Raw genomic sequence first — 17,028 nt, 5'->3', positions numbered from 1 at the left:
GTGTAGGGTTCCAGGGAGAAGGTGGGAGAAAGGCACCAAGTGAATTGCACGTTAGCAAATCCCCAATCTTGGAACCTTACAAGAGAGAAGGCGGCCAGTCTATGATGCCCTTGCCAGATCCTTGAAAAATTTATTTATTCAATGAGTCCCAACCCCATTTTTATCCCATAGCCTTTCAAAGAAAGTAAATAAAATAGATTTGCAAATTACTACTTAACCTGCTTCTATCACCCTTTCAGACTTTAGTGGATCATAACAGCTCTCTGTGAAACAAAATTCTCATCACCTTTCTGGTTCTTTTGCATGTGATTTTAAAATGGTAGCCTGGAAGAGCTACTGTACAATGAAATTCTATTAAGAAATTGTGAAGATTTTAAAAGCAATTTGGATAAAACATTAGCAAACATAAAGCTCCGTATCCACAGAGAAAGCATTTCATACAAAGTTAAGAGGCTGTAGAGTTTAATTGCAAGGTTAACAACTGAGGCAGACAGGTGGATGAGCAGGGGATGTCAGACCATGGACAGAAACTCTGGGCACTGATGCTTTCCCTGCTTCCGAGTTTCTTATACCCATCCCACCGTTAACCACTGACTGCTTCTGATGCATATGTTCTTGATGAATTTTGGGTCCTGTAGAATGGACCACTTTTACAGTGATGCTGTTACATGGTAACAATACCTGCTGTAGTTGAACTGACCATTGGTGTATTTGGACTGACGCAGAAGTGAAATTAGAAGAACCAAACAGTATTTTTAATTATCAACCCTCCATTCAACCTAAAGCCATCCCAGACAAGGAAAGCATGATCATCTTGACACCACAGTATTTCAATTAGAACAAGACAGACAGAAGTAATTTTTTAAAAATCTGTCATGGACCAGGCTAAGCCCCGCTCAAAATATTAATAGCCTAGACCCTAACTACCACTTATTTCAATGAATGATGCAATTTGATTGGTCAAAGTAATAGACTTTAAGCAAAACACACTATTTTTATAGTGTAGATAAGACACAGACAAAATAACTTTAAAAGAATTAGGCTTAACTGTAACTCTACTGAAATGCTTAACAAAATAACATTAACACGGGTTAATCCCATGAATTGATGGTAACGGTTGATTAGGGATATGCTGCGCTATGAAGTTGCAGATTGCACTGGAGTATAGTCCTGCTGCTGCTGATAGCCAGAACATCTTATGAATGCCCAATCTTGAGTTGCTAGATCCATTTGAAGTCTGTCCAGTGATGGCACCACATAACACATTGGAGGTTATTCTCAATGTGAAGGCAGGACATGGAGTGCACAAGGACTGTGCAGTGATCACTCGGACTGATACTATCATGGACAGATGCATCTGCAGCTGACACATTGTTAAGGATGAGGTCAAGTACATTTTTCCCCTCTTGTTGGTTCCCTCATCACTTGAAAAACCAGTCTAGCAGCTATGTCCTTTAGAGACTGCAGCAGCCCTGCTGCCGAGTCACATTTGGTGACAGACACTGAAATCTCCACCCAGAGTATAATTTGCACTCTTGTCATGCTCAGTGCTTCCTCGGAGTGTTATTCAACATGGAAGAGTACTGATTCAGCAGCTGAGAGAGGACAGTACATGGTAATCAGCAGGTGATTTATTTGCCCATGTTTAACCTGAAGCCATGAGACTTCATGGGGTCCAGAATCAATGTTGAGGACTCATGCCTGACTGTATACCACTGTGCCAACATCTCCGCTGGGTATGACCTACCTGTGGAACAGGACATGTTCAGAGATGGTGAAGGTGATGTAAGGACATTGTAAGGTGTAATCCATGAGAATGACTAGTCTGTGAAACAGCTCTCCAAATTTTGGCGCAAACCCAGTTATTAGTAAGGAGGACTTAGCAGGGTTGTTTCAGCTGTTGCCTTTTCTAGTGCCTTGGTCAACGCCAGATGGTCCTTCCTGTTTTATTCCTTTGTAGAGGCTTTGTGGCAATTGTTACAAATGGCTTGCCCGGCCATTTCAGAGGGCAATTGAGAATCAACTACATTTCGGTGGGTCTGGATTCAGGTAGGCTAGACCAGGAGGATGTCAGATTTCCTTCCCTGAAGGACAATGAATCAGATTCATGGTTTCAAGGTCATCAGTAGATTCTTAATTCCAGATATTGAATGCATATTGCACTATCCGCCATGGCAGGATTTGATTCCACCAGCTGGTGTGATAGGATTTGCTCCCTGAAGAGCAAATGCTGAGACAGGCTGGAATTACCAACCACACTGTTCCCATGTAAGAGTAGTCCTGCTGAGTTACAAAATATTCAATGGCGTACACCAGGTCAAAGCAAAGTTATAATCAAATATAGCAAAAGCTCTCTAACTAAAGAGTGATAAAATGTGGAATAAATAGCAAGGTACAGTTTTTTGAGAAGATTTGTAGCTCAGGTTGATGATAAGTATGTAAATTAGCTCGCTGAGCTGGAAGATTTGTTTTCAGACTAGTAACATTATCAGAGAGAGTTTCTAGTGAAGCGCTGGTGGTATGTCCCACCTCTCTATTTATAGGTCTTGGATTCTTAAGGTTGGTGATGTCATTTCCAGTTCTTCTTTTCGAGGAAAGGTAGAGAAGTCCAGTATTAGTGACAAACGTGTTCAGAATATTAAAGCTAGAGAGGCAGGTTTCAACAGGCCAAATACCCTTTTTCTACTACGGACTGTGATAGGAGAAGCAGAAAGTACATTAAGTTAGTCCACTGCATTATACATTGAAAATTACCTGAAAGAAGCTCATCTCTGTGTCATTGAGAATTCCGTCATTGTCCTGATCAGAAATGTGGAAGATCCGAGTCAGAGCTTGAACACATAATGGTTTCAGCTGAAACACACACAAAGCTTTGTTAGCCAGGGACAAATGGGCAATCTCACTGATATCACGTGCAATCTGAAAACAATTTTGTATAGGCTAGAAACTTATTGGTTGGAGACTTGCTAAGTAATTAGATCTAGACAAGTCCCACTTTTAGGTGCCTGCCAGCAGAGATTATTTGCTTAAACAATTGGTGTAAAACCATTTTTAAAAATCTCTACGTAGGTGGCATTGGCACTTCTTGCCAAACCCTAGTTACCCTGAGGAGGTGGTGGTGGTAATGGGTCTTTTTCTTGAACCACTGCATCTGTTGATGCAGTTTCACATAATCAAGGGGGCATGCTAACCTATTTGAGGGGTCAAAAGGAATAAACCACAATATATTAAGTGACTGGAGTCACACAGGGTCAAGACATGAGAATTTCTTCCCTGAAGGAGATCAGTCAATTAATCAGGGTTTCTAAGACAAGTAGACAGCATCAGAGCCACTTTTACCAATACCAGCTTTCTAATTTCAGTTTTTTTTAATAAACAAAAACTGAATTGGAATTTTTAAATTGCCACACTAGGAGTAAAGTACACAGCCTTTGTAACATGCAAGAGATAAGGCTTCCAGTTTTTCCCTTCTCCCTCCTATTAGTGAGGCAATTAGATTTAAAAGCAGTTCTGAAACTCAGTATCAGCCCCTGCAATGGTCTAACAGTTAACATAGCTTGGATTGAACATGCAGTCCAGAAGGCTCAAGATCAAGACAACCAAGTTTATTCTTAAGGCCACTCTGATGAATGAAATCTAAAGAATGGAAAAAACTGCTTTGAGCTTATATAGCATAGTTAATGACCTCAGGGCATTTTAGGCTGATGAAGCATGGTCACTTATGACTAGGAAACTGAACAGTTAATTTGAATACAAAGTCCCATGCGATTAAGATGACATAGTTAGGGATTGGTGGAGGAATAAATATGGCCAGGACACTAAGGGAACTCTGCTGCTCTTTGTATGATGCTATAGGATCTTTAATAGCCATCTATGGGGTCAGACAGGGCTTTGGCTTAACACCTCATCCAAAACGGCAACACCTTTATAATCGCTTCAAATTGCACTTCTTTGCTAACACAAAATGAGGTTGGGACAATTATTGACCAAAGTGACAACAGAGTATAAAAACTGATTTCTAAGCAAGGTTCAAAGGCATAAAACTGTCCAAAGTTAAAGTAACATTGCTTTGTATGTTACCTGTTGATCTTCTGGGCTATATAGAGGTGCAGTTGGGTGCAGGACAGCCTTCTGTGCATAGAAGAACAGCTCTGAAATATTCTTTAGATTCTTAGCAGAACACTGTAAGATATAAAGTAGCATAATATGTGGAACAACAGGAGGCAGGGGAGTACCCCAGATAGATATAATCAAAACACCAGTTTTCCCAGCATCTTCCACTGCTGCCCATTAACCAGGCATAAATATGGTGAGCCAACTGGGTTGAGTCACATTACAGATCATAGGAGATCGAAGTTCAGGAACTAAATGAGAATCCCTGTTCTAATGCCCTATGATGGCATGGACTTGACTGGTTACTAGGAGACATTTATTGTCTTCTCCTGGTTGGGAAAGTGAATCTCAATACATCCAAAAGATTTAAATTTACTGCAGCCTTCTGCCAAACAGCTTTCAGCCCATGTCTGCATTTATCAATCAGTGAAAATAAAAATGTCTGGAATTTATCACAAAAAGACATTTCTTTAAACCAGGAAGACACAGTGTTCTTCAATGAAGGAAACATACCATCCTTACCTGATCTGGATCTGTACACAACATGATTGACTCTTAGCTTCCCTTGAAATGAACTGAATAAGATTAGTTTCACAGGCCGATATGGGATGGGATAACTGGCCTGGTTAGTGTATCGCAGGGAAGATGAATGAACTGACCACACTATTGAGGTCTACAGGGCTATTCAAGTTGGGTTTGGAGTATAAATGAGTGTTGCAGTAGTTGAGAGGGACAGTCACTGTTGTCTGCAGCCAAAATCAAGCCCAGAAGGGTATGCTACTTGTACACTGCCAGGGTTAAGGAAAGCCCCTCTACATTGGAGAACACATTGGAATAGGAAAGGAAGGAATTAGTTATCATAATTCACATGGGCACCACCAACAGCAGACAGGACTAAGAAAGAGGCTCTTCTGCGAAGCGAACAGAAGGAGCAAAGCTCTAAATTAAATGGAGAACAAAAATCTTTGAATTACTACCTAAGCTACAAACAAATTTACAGAAGCTGAATAAGATCAAGGAATTAAACTCCTAACTGTGGGAGGAATGAGTTTAAATTCATGAGGTACCATCTCTAGCACTGGGAAAAGGGGGCATCAGTACCTTTAAAAGAGCTGTCACTTGAACCATACAGGCATCAGTGTCCTGGCGAATTAAATTCAGTGAGGCACCATCAGATTGAATGTGATCTTACTGAACAGCAGAACAGGCTCAAAAGGCCAAATGGACCTCACATAATCCTATTTATTGCTGCCTAAAGCCAAGAATATTTTTAAAATATTATTTTATTGGGACAACAGTCTGTTTAGTTCCCAAAGCTACAATCAGCAAAATCAGAAAATTTCATATTGTGGGTCTCACCTCCACACAGGTTTCAATTTCCATGAACTGGTTCATGATAGGCAGAATTGTTTCCATGGAACTGGTTCCTTGTAGGTCTGATTTGTTACCTACCAGGATTACTGGAATTCTGGGAGAAACATATATAAGTAATCAAACAAAAGAGCTGGTCTGAAAAAACAAATAAATGATAGAAACATATGGTAACTGAACAACTGCACCAGAAAGCTTTACTCTAAGAAATGTCAGGCATGTCATTTACATTTATAAAGCACATGCAATACAGTTTAAAAATTCCGAGGTGCTTCTAGAAGTAAAGTCAAAAAACCAAAATCAGTAAGACAGACAATATTATTGAGTGTTAAAGATGGGTCTGAAAGAAGAAAAAAAGTGGGTATTAAGGTGGAGAAAAAACTGAGGAAGAAATTTAATGGAGAGAATTCCAGCATGGCACTGTATTTCCAAGGGACAGAATGGCTTTCCCTATTCCAATTAATACCACTATTAATTTGCAGCAATGGGAAGCTCAAACTGAAACTGCCACTTCCCAGAGTCCCCGCAGTCAGCTCCAGAAAATGTTGTGGAGGTGCCGGTGTTGGACTGGAGTGGACAAAGTCAGAAATCACACGACACCAGGTTATAGTCCAGCAAGCTTATTTGAAATCACAAGCTTTTGAAGTGTAGCCCCAATTGGAAAGCTTGTGATTTCAAATAAATCTGTTAGACTATTACCTGGTGCCGTGTGATTTCTGACTTTGTCCAAAAAATGTTGACTTACCTGTTGCCCTGATCAGTGCTTCCATTTACCAATGGAATCCATTTACTTTGGATCTGAAAAAAAAACAAGAGAAGAGTTTGACACTTTCACCTGGAGTACAACTAAATAACTGAATTGGGGATTGCTGGATTCACCCAGACAAAAAAAAGAGATACTTAACTTGTTTTTTCCAGAACATCTTAGTGCTTGTTTCATCAATTCGTTTTTTTTAAAAGATATTTTTATTAGAAATTTAATATTTTGACAGATTTACAAAAATAAACAGAACTTTCAAGCACAAACATTAATATAAAAATAGATCTTAAATATATAATCATCAAAATTCAAAGGAATGATACTAAAGAAGAAAGAAAAACAATGAAACTCAGTTAACTACTAATCTAATCCACAATTATCCAGAGTGTATAGTTGAGTCATTTACATCCTTCAAACAAGAGAAAATGTTCTCTAATACACTCATAACAGTATAATAAAAAGGAAACTATTTCCAAACAATAAGAACAAAAAAAAAATGTTTGAATGGAGATCCTCCCCCTTGTTCTCAGGGGGCCTTACTTCCTTTCTAAAGGTCCACCATATCCTCTCCCAAACAGTGTCCCACCCTTGACCCGGGCGCTCCTTAATAGGATTTAGATATAATACCGAGCTAGAGTTAACAGTGAGCGCCCCACCCCCACCCCTCCCCACCCATACCTGAGTATATCTGATAGCATCAATGCCACGTACAAACACACATAACTATAAAATTACAACTCCAACAGATTACAGTTAAGTATAATAACATAAAATAGCAAGGGAAGACAACCCTGCTCCCAGAAGCAAAAGAAAAGTAAAGTATCCACTTCTCCCCACGGAGTGTGGAAGAGGCAAGCCAACATAAATTGTCTCTTACGATTTATTTAAACGAGTCTAAAAGTTCCTTAGCCTCTTCTGGTGATCTAAAATTATACTCGGATCCTTCGTGGGTAAAGCATAACGTCGCTGGGTAGCGTAAGGTGTATTGAATATCTAAGTTCCTTAGACATTTCTTCACCTCATCAAACGCCTTCCTCCTTCGTGCCAAAGCCGGGGAGAAGTCCTGAAATAACATAATCTTGGATCCTTCATGGATCATGGCTTTAGGATCCTTTCCAAGCTTTCTGGAGGCATCCAGGAGTATCTGCCTCTCCCTATAACTCTGCAGCCGGAACAGGACCGGGCGTGGGCGCTGGTTTGGGCCAGATCCGCGTACTGCGACCCGGTAGGCCCACTCCACCCTTACCCGGTCAGTTTCAGCCCCCAGGTTTAAAAGCTGGGGCAGCCATCGCTCCAGAAATACTACTAACTGTCCTTTCCCTTCTTGTTCAGGGAGGCCCAGAAGACGGATATTCTTTCTCCGATTTCTATTATCCAGGTCATCCATGTAGATTTCAAAGGCCCGGACTCTCTGCTCCAGAGCTCGCACCTGTTCTGCAGCTGTTTGTGCTGCAGCCTCGGAGGTCGTGGCCTTTAGCTCCGCCCCCTTCACGCGGCCCTGTAATTCCTCAATAGCCTGGCTGTGTTTCTGCAGCTTTTCTTCGAATGCATTCCATCTCTGTCTGGATTCTGCGATGAAATTGACGAGTGTCGTTTCCAGCCTGGCAATCATCTCTTCAAGGCCTGTTTTTACATCAGCTGCAGCCGGAGGAGGAGAGGAGGGTGGGGGAGGGGTCTTTGTTTTCTGAGAGCTGCGGGATCCCTTTGGTTTACTCATTATCCACTTAATATTAAACTGCTTAAATATAATAGTAAGCAGCTAATTAAGGTTAGAAAATTTTTTTGGGTGGTTTGGTAAGTGTGGTGGGGGTGAGTAACTCACTTTACCCAGGTTTTGGGAAGAGCACTGTAAACTCAGACTTGCTGAGTCGCCGCCATCTTGGATCTCCGTTTCATCAATTCTTAACCTCCAATAAACTCAGACCCAGTTGGAGAAATTTTTATTTTACCATTGGAGAATCCAATTTGCATTGTTATTTGCAAAATTCATTTCCCGTTTTCTTAAATCCTTATTACACTGATGATTTATATTTTGATTCAGAAATTACAAAATCCAAAGTATGTGCGAGATTCTTGGAATATTATAAATAATTGAAGGTACAGAATGGGTCATTTGGCCCAACTGGTCCATGTAGATGTTTATACTCAACACAAACCTCCTTCCTCCACTCTTCGTTTCATGCTTTTATCTAACTTTAAACTCTTGTGTCAGTACTATTAATTTAAACCATAACCTATGCTGGTTAGTTCCACAATCTCACTACTGAGGAACAATGTTTCTCCAGGACTCTTTGTTGCACTTATTAATGACCCTCTTCTATGTGTGGCTCTTGGTTTTGGTCTTATCCATAAATGGAAAAATTTTGAACTTACATCTAGTCCATTAAGTCCCTTCATTATTTTAAAGACCTCTGCTTATTTGCCCTCCACCCCCATATGATCTTTTCCAGATAATACAGCTCCAAACTGTTCAGTCTTTCTTGATAATTGTAACATCTAGCTATCAGAATGTGTTTTAAAAAAATTCACAATTGTCAAACCCAGAACTTCCAATCAATTTGTATGTACCCAAGGTTGGGATTATAATGTTAGTGTACATATTCTTATCCAGCTAGGAGCTGTCACTGAGTTGATGAGATCAAATCTTACCAGGCAAGTTGTGAAATCAAACTCAACAAATATATTTTATTACTAAAGCTAGAATAACTAATTAAAAACCTGACTGGTTCACTGCTGCCCTTTGGGGAAGGGAGCCTGCCAAACCAGTGGCCTGGTCAGCTGGTGAAAACAAACTCAGGAGTGACTCAGTTTTAGACAATGGATGCAGGAGTAGGCCATTCGGCCCTTCGAGCCAGCACCACCATTCACTATAATCATGGCTGATCATTCGCAAACATTATCCTGTTCCTGCCTTATCCCCATAACCCTTGATTCCAGTATCTTTAAGAGCTCTATCTATCTCTTTGTTGAAAGAATCCAGAGACTTGGCCTCCACTGCCTTCTGGGGCACAGCATTCCACACACTCACCACTCTCTGGGTGAAGAAGTGTCGCCTCAACTCTGTTCTAAATATCCTACCCCTTATTTTTAAACTGTGTCCTCTGGTTCTGGACTCATCCATCAGCAGAAACATGCTTCCTGCCTCCAGAGTATCCAATCCTTTAAAAATCTTATTTCTGTTAATAAGCTTTTGTTTCTGCTGTCAACAAATAAGTTATGATGAAGGGCTTTTGCCCGAAACTTCGATTTTACTGCTCCTTGGATGCTGCCTGAACTGCTGTGCTCTTCCAGCACCACTAATCCAGAATATAAGTATAAGGTTGATTCAACTTAATTTTCCAGGTTAGCAAGTGAACATGATTCCTTGGCTAATCCAGTGATAACTGAGATACCAAACTTTGCATTTCTATATTACTTTTCACAGGAAATTCTAAGTGATTTACAGCCAACGAAATACTTCTGAACTGTTGTCATTGATGCGATTTAGGAAATGTGGCAGCCAATTTGTACATAACAAGTTCCCATGAACAACAAAATAACTATGACTTCAGACTTCATCTGATGAAGAGGCTGCATTCTGAAAACTTGTGATTTCAAATAAACCTGCTGCACCATAATCTGGTGTCGAGTGACTTTTAACAAAATAACCAGATAATCCATTTTAGCAATGCTGTTAGAGAGATAATTATTAGCCAAACAACAGTTAAAACTGTCCTCTTTTGAAACAATGATCATCTGATTTTTGACATCCACCCATGAAGATGATCAGTTTCAATTTCATCTGCAGGGTGGCACCTTCAACAAGTGCAACGCTCCACTCCCTCTGTACTGCACTGGAGTGAAAACCAAACTCTCAGTTTCTCTCTCAGAAGGCAAGAGTGCTAAGAACCAGAAGTGACAATCTAATATGTCGAGAAAGATTAGTGAACATTTTAACACATATAGTGTGTTTACTGGATAGAATTACATTTTGAACCAATAGAAATAATGTCCCTGTAAAACAAGCTGCTGCTTCCAAACCAAACTTAATCTGTGCAATCAATCCAAGTCGAACAGAATGAAATACCAGTGGGCAGCTGCTGAACAGTCAGCCACCAGTGAAAGAACCCTTTTTTCTAGACATGCTGTGAAGCTGACTTGGGGCGATCTTGAACCAGGGATTTAGGTTAGTGACAATGTACAAAAATAAAACAAAAAACAAAAATTTTCAATCAGGTTAGACAGTCAAGCTGGACTGAAATCCTCCTGACTACAGTATTAATCTTGTCAAATAAATCTATGCAAGAGGTTTCTGTGCTGTGACGCATAGAGAAAGCAATATGGAGTGGTCAGTCGTGTAGGTGTGGATTACAATCTAAAATAGACCTCTGGAGTGGATGACCCAGATACCACTGCACACAGAATTCCCAACACATGTTCTAAAGTTAGAAATTGAGCACATCAATATCACGTATCAGGTAGATGAGATACATATCCTATTTATCAGTTGCAAATCTGTCTCCCAGCCATGAGTGTTAGGCAACATTTAACAGCCTTTCCAGTTCCAGGTAGACAAACATGCTGTGTCAAGCAGTATCAGGTCTCGGTGGTAGCTCTCCAATTTTACAAATGCATTTGATGATTAGAGTTGTGTCATAGGAAACCGTGCATTTCTGCAAGGACTGAATGACATCTTTTTACTACTTCAGATGTGTTTTTAAAACAGGGCAAGTTATAATGATCACGAATGAGAAAGGATTGTGGAAATAAATCCAAGCATAACTTCCAAAAGGGAATTAAGGCTTTTTTTGGGGGGTGGGGGGACAACGAAGAGAATTAGATGGGTAAATGAGTGGATGGCTGTTTGGACACTGGTGGGTCAAATGGCCTTCTTATCGGGACATAGAAGCAGGAGTAATCCATTCAGCCCATCAAACCTGCATACAGTTAGATGAAGGTTGATCATCTACCTCAACACCAACTTCACATGCTAACTCCATATCCATACTGTGTAATTAGTATCCAAATACTTATTGATTTTTGTTTCGAACCGGCTCAATGATTGAGGTTCCACACATCTGTGGGATAGGCAATTTTGAAGATTCACTGCACTCAGAAGAGGTTTCTCCTCATCTGTCTGAAGTGTGTACCCCATACTCTGAATCTGCATCCCTCATTCTAGATTCACCATTTGGGGAAACATTATTTACATCTACCCTGTCACGACCTGTGAGAATGCTGTAGGTTTCAATGAGGTCACTGCTCATACATAGTTTAGTGTCATCAATAAATGGGAAATTTTTTTTTAATCATCCTGTTCAGACATGTTAGAATATATCTCTGTAGCAGATGGGATTTGAACTCAAACATTCTTTAGTAGAGATAGGGCGACAAGAGCTATTCTTTGTAACAAGAGCCCTTATACATTGGGAAATGTTACAATTGGTCACCACATTGAATCACTTAGACTGTGAACTATGGCTCCAGCACTGATTCTCTCCAAACTAGTGACACTGGCCCTACCTCTGGACCGGGAGGTCTAGGTTCAATTTCCATCTGTTCCAGTATTGAGCAACGACAACCCTGAACAGACTGATTAGATATTATCTACCCTCTTCATAACAGCCTGCCAGCCTGAGAGCAACTTGTATAATCCTACTCTCCTATCTGTCTGTTAACCATAACTGTGTATTATCCCCATCCCATGTGCTCAGATTTTGTTTATTAACATTCTTGGTGGAACCTTATCAAAAGCCTTCTGAAAATTCAAATACAACATACTGACTTGTTCTCCTTTATCTATACTGCGAGTAATACCCTTAATAATAACTCCAGCATTTGTCATTAATGATTCCCCTTTCATAAATCCAAGTTGACTCTGATCAATCATATCATTATTTTTAATTGTCTAGTTATTGCATGCTTTGTAACAGAATCTAACATTTTTGCTAGTGACATGAAACTAACAGGTTTGTAAATTTCCATTTTCCTTCTTCTTCCCTTCTTAAATAATGAGGTTCTATTTGCTCCTTTCAAATCTGCAGGAAACATTCCAGATGTGTGAACACTGAAAGATAGCCATGAAGCATCCATCATCCCTGTGCTTGTTCATTCCATGACAATCCAGGCCTACATTCCTAGTGAAATACAGGAATGTTACATTGACAGAGATGGCCTTTCCAATGCAACATTAAATTTGTTTGCCATCTCAAATGGACAGTGAAGGAGAAAGGTCTGTTCTGGTCCTTTGTTAGAATAAACCCAAATTAATCTCATTGCTTCCTCACGCACTCTCCATAATACTGAATCAATCCCAGACTAATTCTTTGCTTTATCTTCTCACTCTAGACATGTACCAATCACAAAATTAATCTCATTACTCCCATGAAAATCCTCAATCAGTTTTCCTTCCCCCTGCCCTGATCCAATGAAAACAGTCCAGCATATCAACTCTCTCCTCATAACTATATTTTTTATTAATGTTTCTCCACTGGTTTGTGGGAAGTCCCTGGGCCAGTATTTATTACCCTTTCCGAACTGCCCTTGAACTCAATGGTTTTCTCAGGTCATTCTATAAGCTAGTTAAGAGTCAACATAACACGATGTTTGGGGTCACATGTATACCTGACCAGGTAAGGATGACAAATGTCTTTCACAAAGAGGTCATTAGTATAGCTTTTGAGTCATAGAGTCATTAAGATGTACAGCATGGAAACCAATCCTTTGGTCCAACCCGTCCATGCCGACCAGATATCCCAACCCAATCTAGTCCCACCTGCCTCCAATCCCTTCCTATTCATATACCCATCCAAATGCCTTTTAAATGGTGCAAGTCTACCAGCCTCCACCATTTCTGACAGCTCATTCCATACATGTACCACTCTGTGTAAAAATGTTGCCCTTTAGGTCTCTTTTATATCTTTCCCCTCTAACCCTAACCCTATGCCCTCTAATTCTGGACTCCCCAACCCCAGAGAAAAGACTTTCCCGATTTACCCTATTCCATGCCCCTCATAATTTTGCAAACCTCGAAGGTGACCCCTCAGCCTCCGACGGTCAAGGGAAAACAGCCCCAACCTCTTCAGCCTCTCCCTGTAGCTCAAATCCTCCAACCCTGGCAACATCCTTGTAAATCTTTTCTGAACCCTTTCAAGTTTCACATCTTTCCAATAGGAAAGAGACCAGAATTGCACACAATATTCCAACAGTGGCCTAACCAATGTATTGTACAGCCGCAATATGATCTGCCAACTCCTGTACTCAATACTCTGGTCAATAAACGAAAGCATACCAAACACCTTCTTTACTATCCTATCTACCTGCGACTCCACTTTCAAGGAGCTATGAACCTGCACCAAGGTCTCTTTGATCAGCAACACTCCCTAGGACCTTACCATTAAGCGTATAAAGTCCTGCTAAGATTTGCTTTCCCAAAATGCAGCACCTTGCATTTATCGGAATTAAACTCCCCATCTGCTACTTCTCAGCCCATTGGCCCATCTGGTCCAGATCTTGTTGTAATCTGAGGTAACCCTCTTTGCTGTCCATGACACCTCCAATTTTGGTGTCATGTGCAAACTTACTAACTGTACCTCTTATGCTCGCATCCAAATCATTTATGTAAATGACAAAATGAAGAGGACCCAGCACCGATCCTTGGCACTCCATTGGTCACGGGCCTCCAATCTGAAAAACAACGCTCCACCACCACTCTCTGACTTCTACCTTTGAGCCATTTCTGTATCCAAATGGCTAGTTCTCCCTGTATACCATGAGATCTAACCTTGCTAACCAGTCTTCCATGAGGAACCTTGTCAGATGCCTTACCTTACATATAGATCACATCTACCGCTCTGCCCTCACCAATCCTCTTTGTTACTTCCTTTAGTAAGGGGAGGTTGTTTCTGACAAACTTGTTGGAATTCTTTGAAGAGGTGACAAGTAGGTTAGACCAGGGAAACCCAGTGGATGTGGTCTATGTAGACTTCCAAAAGGCCTCTGATAAAGTGCCACACGGGAGGCTGCTGAGCAAGGTGAGGGCCCATGGTGTTCGAGGTAAGCTACTGGTATGGATTGAGGATTGGCTGTCTGACAGAAGGCAGAGAGTTGGGATAAAAGGTTCTTTTTCAGAATGGTAGCCGGTGACAAGCGGTGTCCCGCAGGGTTCAGTTTTGGGGCTACAGCTGTTCACATGATATATTAATGATCTGGATGAAGGGACTGGGGGCATTCTAGCAAAGTTTGCTGATGATACGAAGTTAGGTGGACAGACAGGTAGTACTGAGGAAGTGGGGAGGCTGCAGAAGGATCTAGACAGTTTGGGAGAGTGGTCCAGGAAATGGCTGATGGAATTCAACATGAGCAAATGCGAGATCTTGCACTTTGGAAAAAAGAATAAAAGCATGGACTACTTTCTAAACGGTGAGAAAATTCGTAAAGCCAAAGTACAAAGGGATCTGCGAGTGCTAGTCGAGCATTCTCTAAAGGTAAACATGCAGGTTGAGTCCGTGATTAAGAAAGCGAATGCAATGTTGTCATTTATCTTAAGAGGGTTGAAATATAAAAGCACCGTTGTGCTACTGAGACTTTATAAAGCTCTGGTTAGGCCCGACTTGGAGTACTGTGCCAGTTTTGGTCCCCACACCTCCGGAAGGACATATTGGCACTGAAGCGTGTCCAGCGGAGATTCACACGGATGATCCCTGGAATGGTTGGTCTAACATACGAGGAACAGCTGAGAATCCTGGGATTGTATTTATTGGAGTTAGAAGATTAAGGGGAGATCTAATAGAAACTTACATGATAATACATGGCTTGGAAAGGGCGGACGCTAGGAAATTGTTTCCATTAGGCAAGGACCCGTGGACACAGCCTTAGAATTAGAGGGGGTAAATTCAGAACAGAAATGCGGAGACATTTCTTCAGCCAGAGGTGCGCATGTGGAATTCATTGCCGCAGAGTGCAGTGGAAGCCAGGACGCTAAATATCTTCAAGGCAGAGATTGATAAATTCTTGATGTCACAAGGAATTAAGGGCTACGGGGAGAATGCTGGTAAGTGGAGTTGAAACGCCCATCAGCCATGATTGAATGGCAGAGTGGACCCGATGGGCTAAATGGCCTTACTTCCACTCCTATGTCTTCTGGTCTTAAAAAACTCAATCAAGTTTGTGAGACATGATTTCCCACGCACAAAGCCATGATGACTATCCCCAATCAGTCCTTGCCTTTCCAAATACATGTACATTCTGTTCCTCAGGATTCCCTCCAACAACTTGCCCACTACCAACATCAGGCTCACCGGTCTATAGTTCCTTGCTTGTCCTTACCACCCTTCTTAAACAGTGGCACACGTTAGCCAACCTCCAGTCTTCCGGCACCTCACCTGTGACTATCGATGATACAAATATCTCAGCAAGAGGCCCAGCAATCACTTCTCTAGCTTCCCACAGAGTTCTCTGGTACACCTGATCAGGTCCTGGGGATTTATCCACCTTTAACCGTTTCAAGACAACCAGCACTTCCTCCTCTGTAATTTGGACATTTTGCAAGATGTCACCATCTATTTCCCTACAGTCTATATCTTCCATACCCTTTTCTACAGTAAATACTGATGCAAAATATTCATTTAGTACCTCCCCCATTTTCTGTGGCTCCACACAAAGGCTGCTTTGCTGATCTTTGAGGGGCCCGATTCTCTTCCTTGTTACCCTTTTGTCCTTAATATACTTGTAAAACCCCTTTGGATTCTCGTTAATTCTATTTGCCAAAGCTATCTCATGTCCCTGTTTTTCCCTCCTAATTTCCTTCATAAGTATACTCCTACCTTCTTTATACTCTTCTAAGGATTCACTTGATCTATCCTATCTATACCTGACATATGCTTCCTTCTTTATCTTAACCAAACCCTCAACTTCTTGAGTCATCCAGCATTCCCTATACCTACCAGCCTTCTCTTTCACCCTGACAGGAATATACTTTCTCTGGATTCTTGTTATCTCATTTCTGAAGGCTTCCCATTTTCCAGCCATCCCTTTACCTGCGAACATCTGCCTCCAATCAGCTTTTGAAAGTTCTTGCCTAATACAATCAAAATTGGCCTTTCTCCAATTTAGAACTTCAACTTTTAGATCTGGTCTAATCTTTTCCATCACTATTTTAAAACAAATAGAATTATGGTCGCTGGCCCCAAAGTGCTCCCCCACTGACACCTCAGTCACCTGCCCTGCCTTATTTCCCAAGAATAGGTCAAGTTTTGCACCTTCTCTAGTAGGTACATTCACATACTGAATCAGAAAATTGTCTTGTACACACTTAAGAAATTCCTCTCCATCTAAACCTTTAACACTATGGCAGTCCCAGTCGATGTTTGAAAGCCTAGGGATTTATCCACCTTTACCCGTTTCAAGACATCCAGCATTTCCTCCGCTGTAACATGGACATTCTGCAAGATGTCACCATCTATTTCCCGATAGTCTATATCTTCCATATCCTTTTCTACAGTAAATACTGATGCAAAATATTCATTTAGTATTTCCCCATTTTCTGCGGCTCCACACAAAAGCTGCCTTGCTGGTCTTTGAGGGGCCCTATTCTCTCCCTAGTTACCCTTTTGCCCTGAATATATTTGTAAAAACTCTTCGGATTCTCCTTAATTCTATTTGCCAAAGCTATCTTGTCCCTGTTTTTCCCTCCTGATTTCCCTCTTAAGTATACTCCTACCTTCTTTATACTCTTCTAAGGATTCACTCGATCTATCCTGTCTGTACCTGACATATGCTTCCTTCTTTTTCTGAACCAAACACTC

General features: G+C 41.0%; 1 protein-coding gene across 2 annotated transcripts in view; it reads right to left on the bottom strand.

Annotated features, from left to right (window-relative positions):
• The window catches only part of rhot2 (ras homolog family member T2), a 45,734-nt gene that overhangs the window by 14,606 nt on the left and 14,100 nt on the right, over positions 1 to 17,028 (bottom strand). For both annotated transcript variants that reach the window (XM_060840620.1, XM_060840621.1), the window contains 4 exons: positions 6,230 to 6,282; positions 5,473 to 5,581; positions 4,081 to 4,182; positions 2,755 to 2,853 (listed from right to left, as the gene is read on the bottom strand). In XM_060840620.1, the coding sequence (XP_060696603.1) occupies positions 2,755 to 2,853; positions 4,081 to 4,182; positions 5,473 to 5,581; positions 6,230 to 6,282 (363 nt within the window). The remainder of the gene's footprint in view (positions 1 to 2,754; positions 2,854 to 4,080; positions 4,183 to 5,472; positions 5,582 to 6,229; positions 6,283 to 17,028) is intronic.

Source organism: Hemiscyllium ocellatum, chromosome 20, assembly GCF_020745735.1.
Source record: "Hemiscyllium ocellatum isolate sHemOce1 chromosome 20, sHemOce1.pat.X.cur, whole genome shotgun sequence".
In the NCBI taxonomy this organism is placed as follows: domain Eukaryota; kingdom Metazoa; phylum Chordata; class Chondrichthyes; order Orectolobiformes; family Hemiscylliidae; genus Hemiscyllium; species Hemiscyllium ocellatum.
The sequence above is the reverse complement of the archived record's forward strand: the minus strand, read 5'-3'. Positions and strand labels throughout refer to the sequence as shown.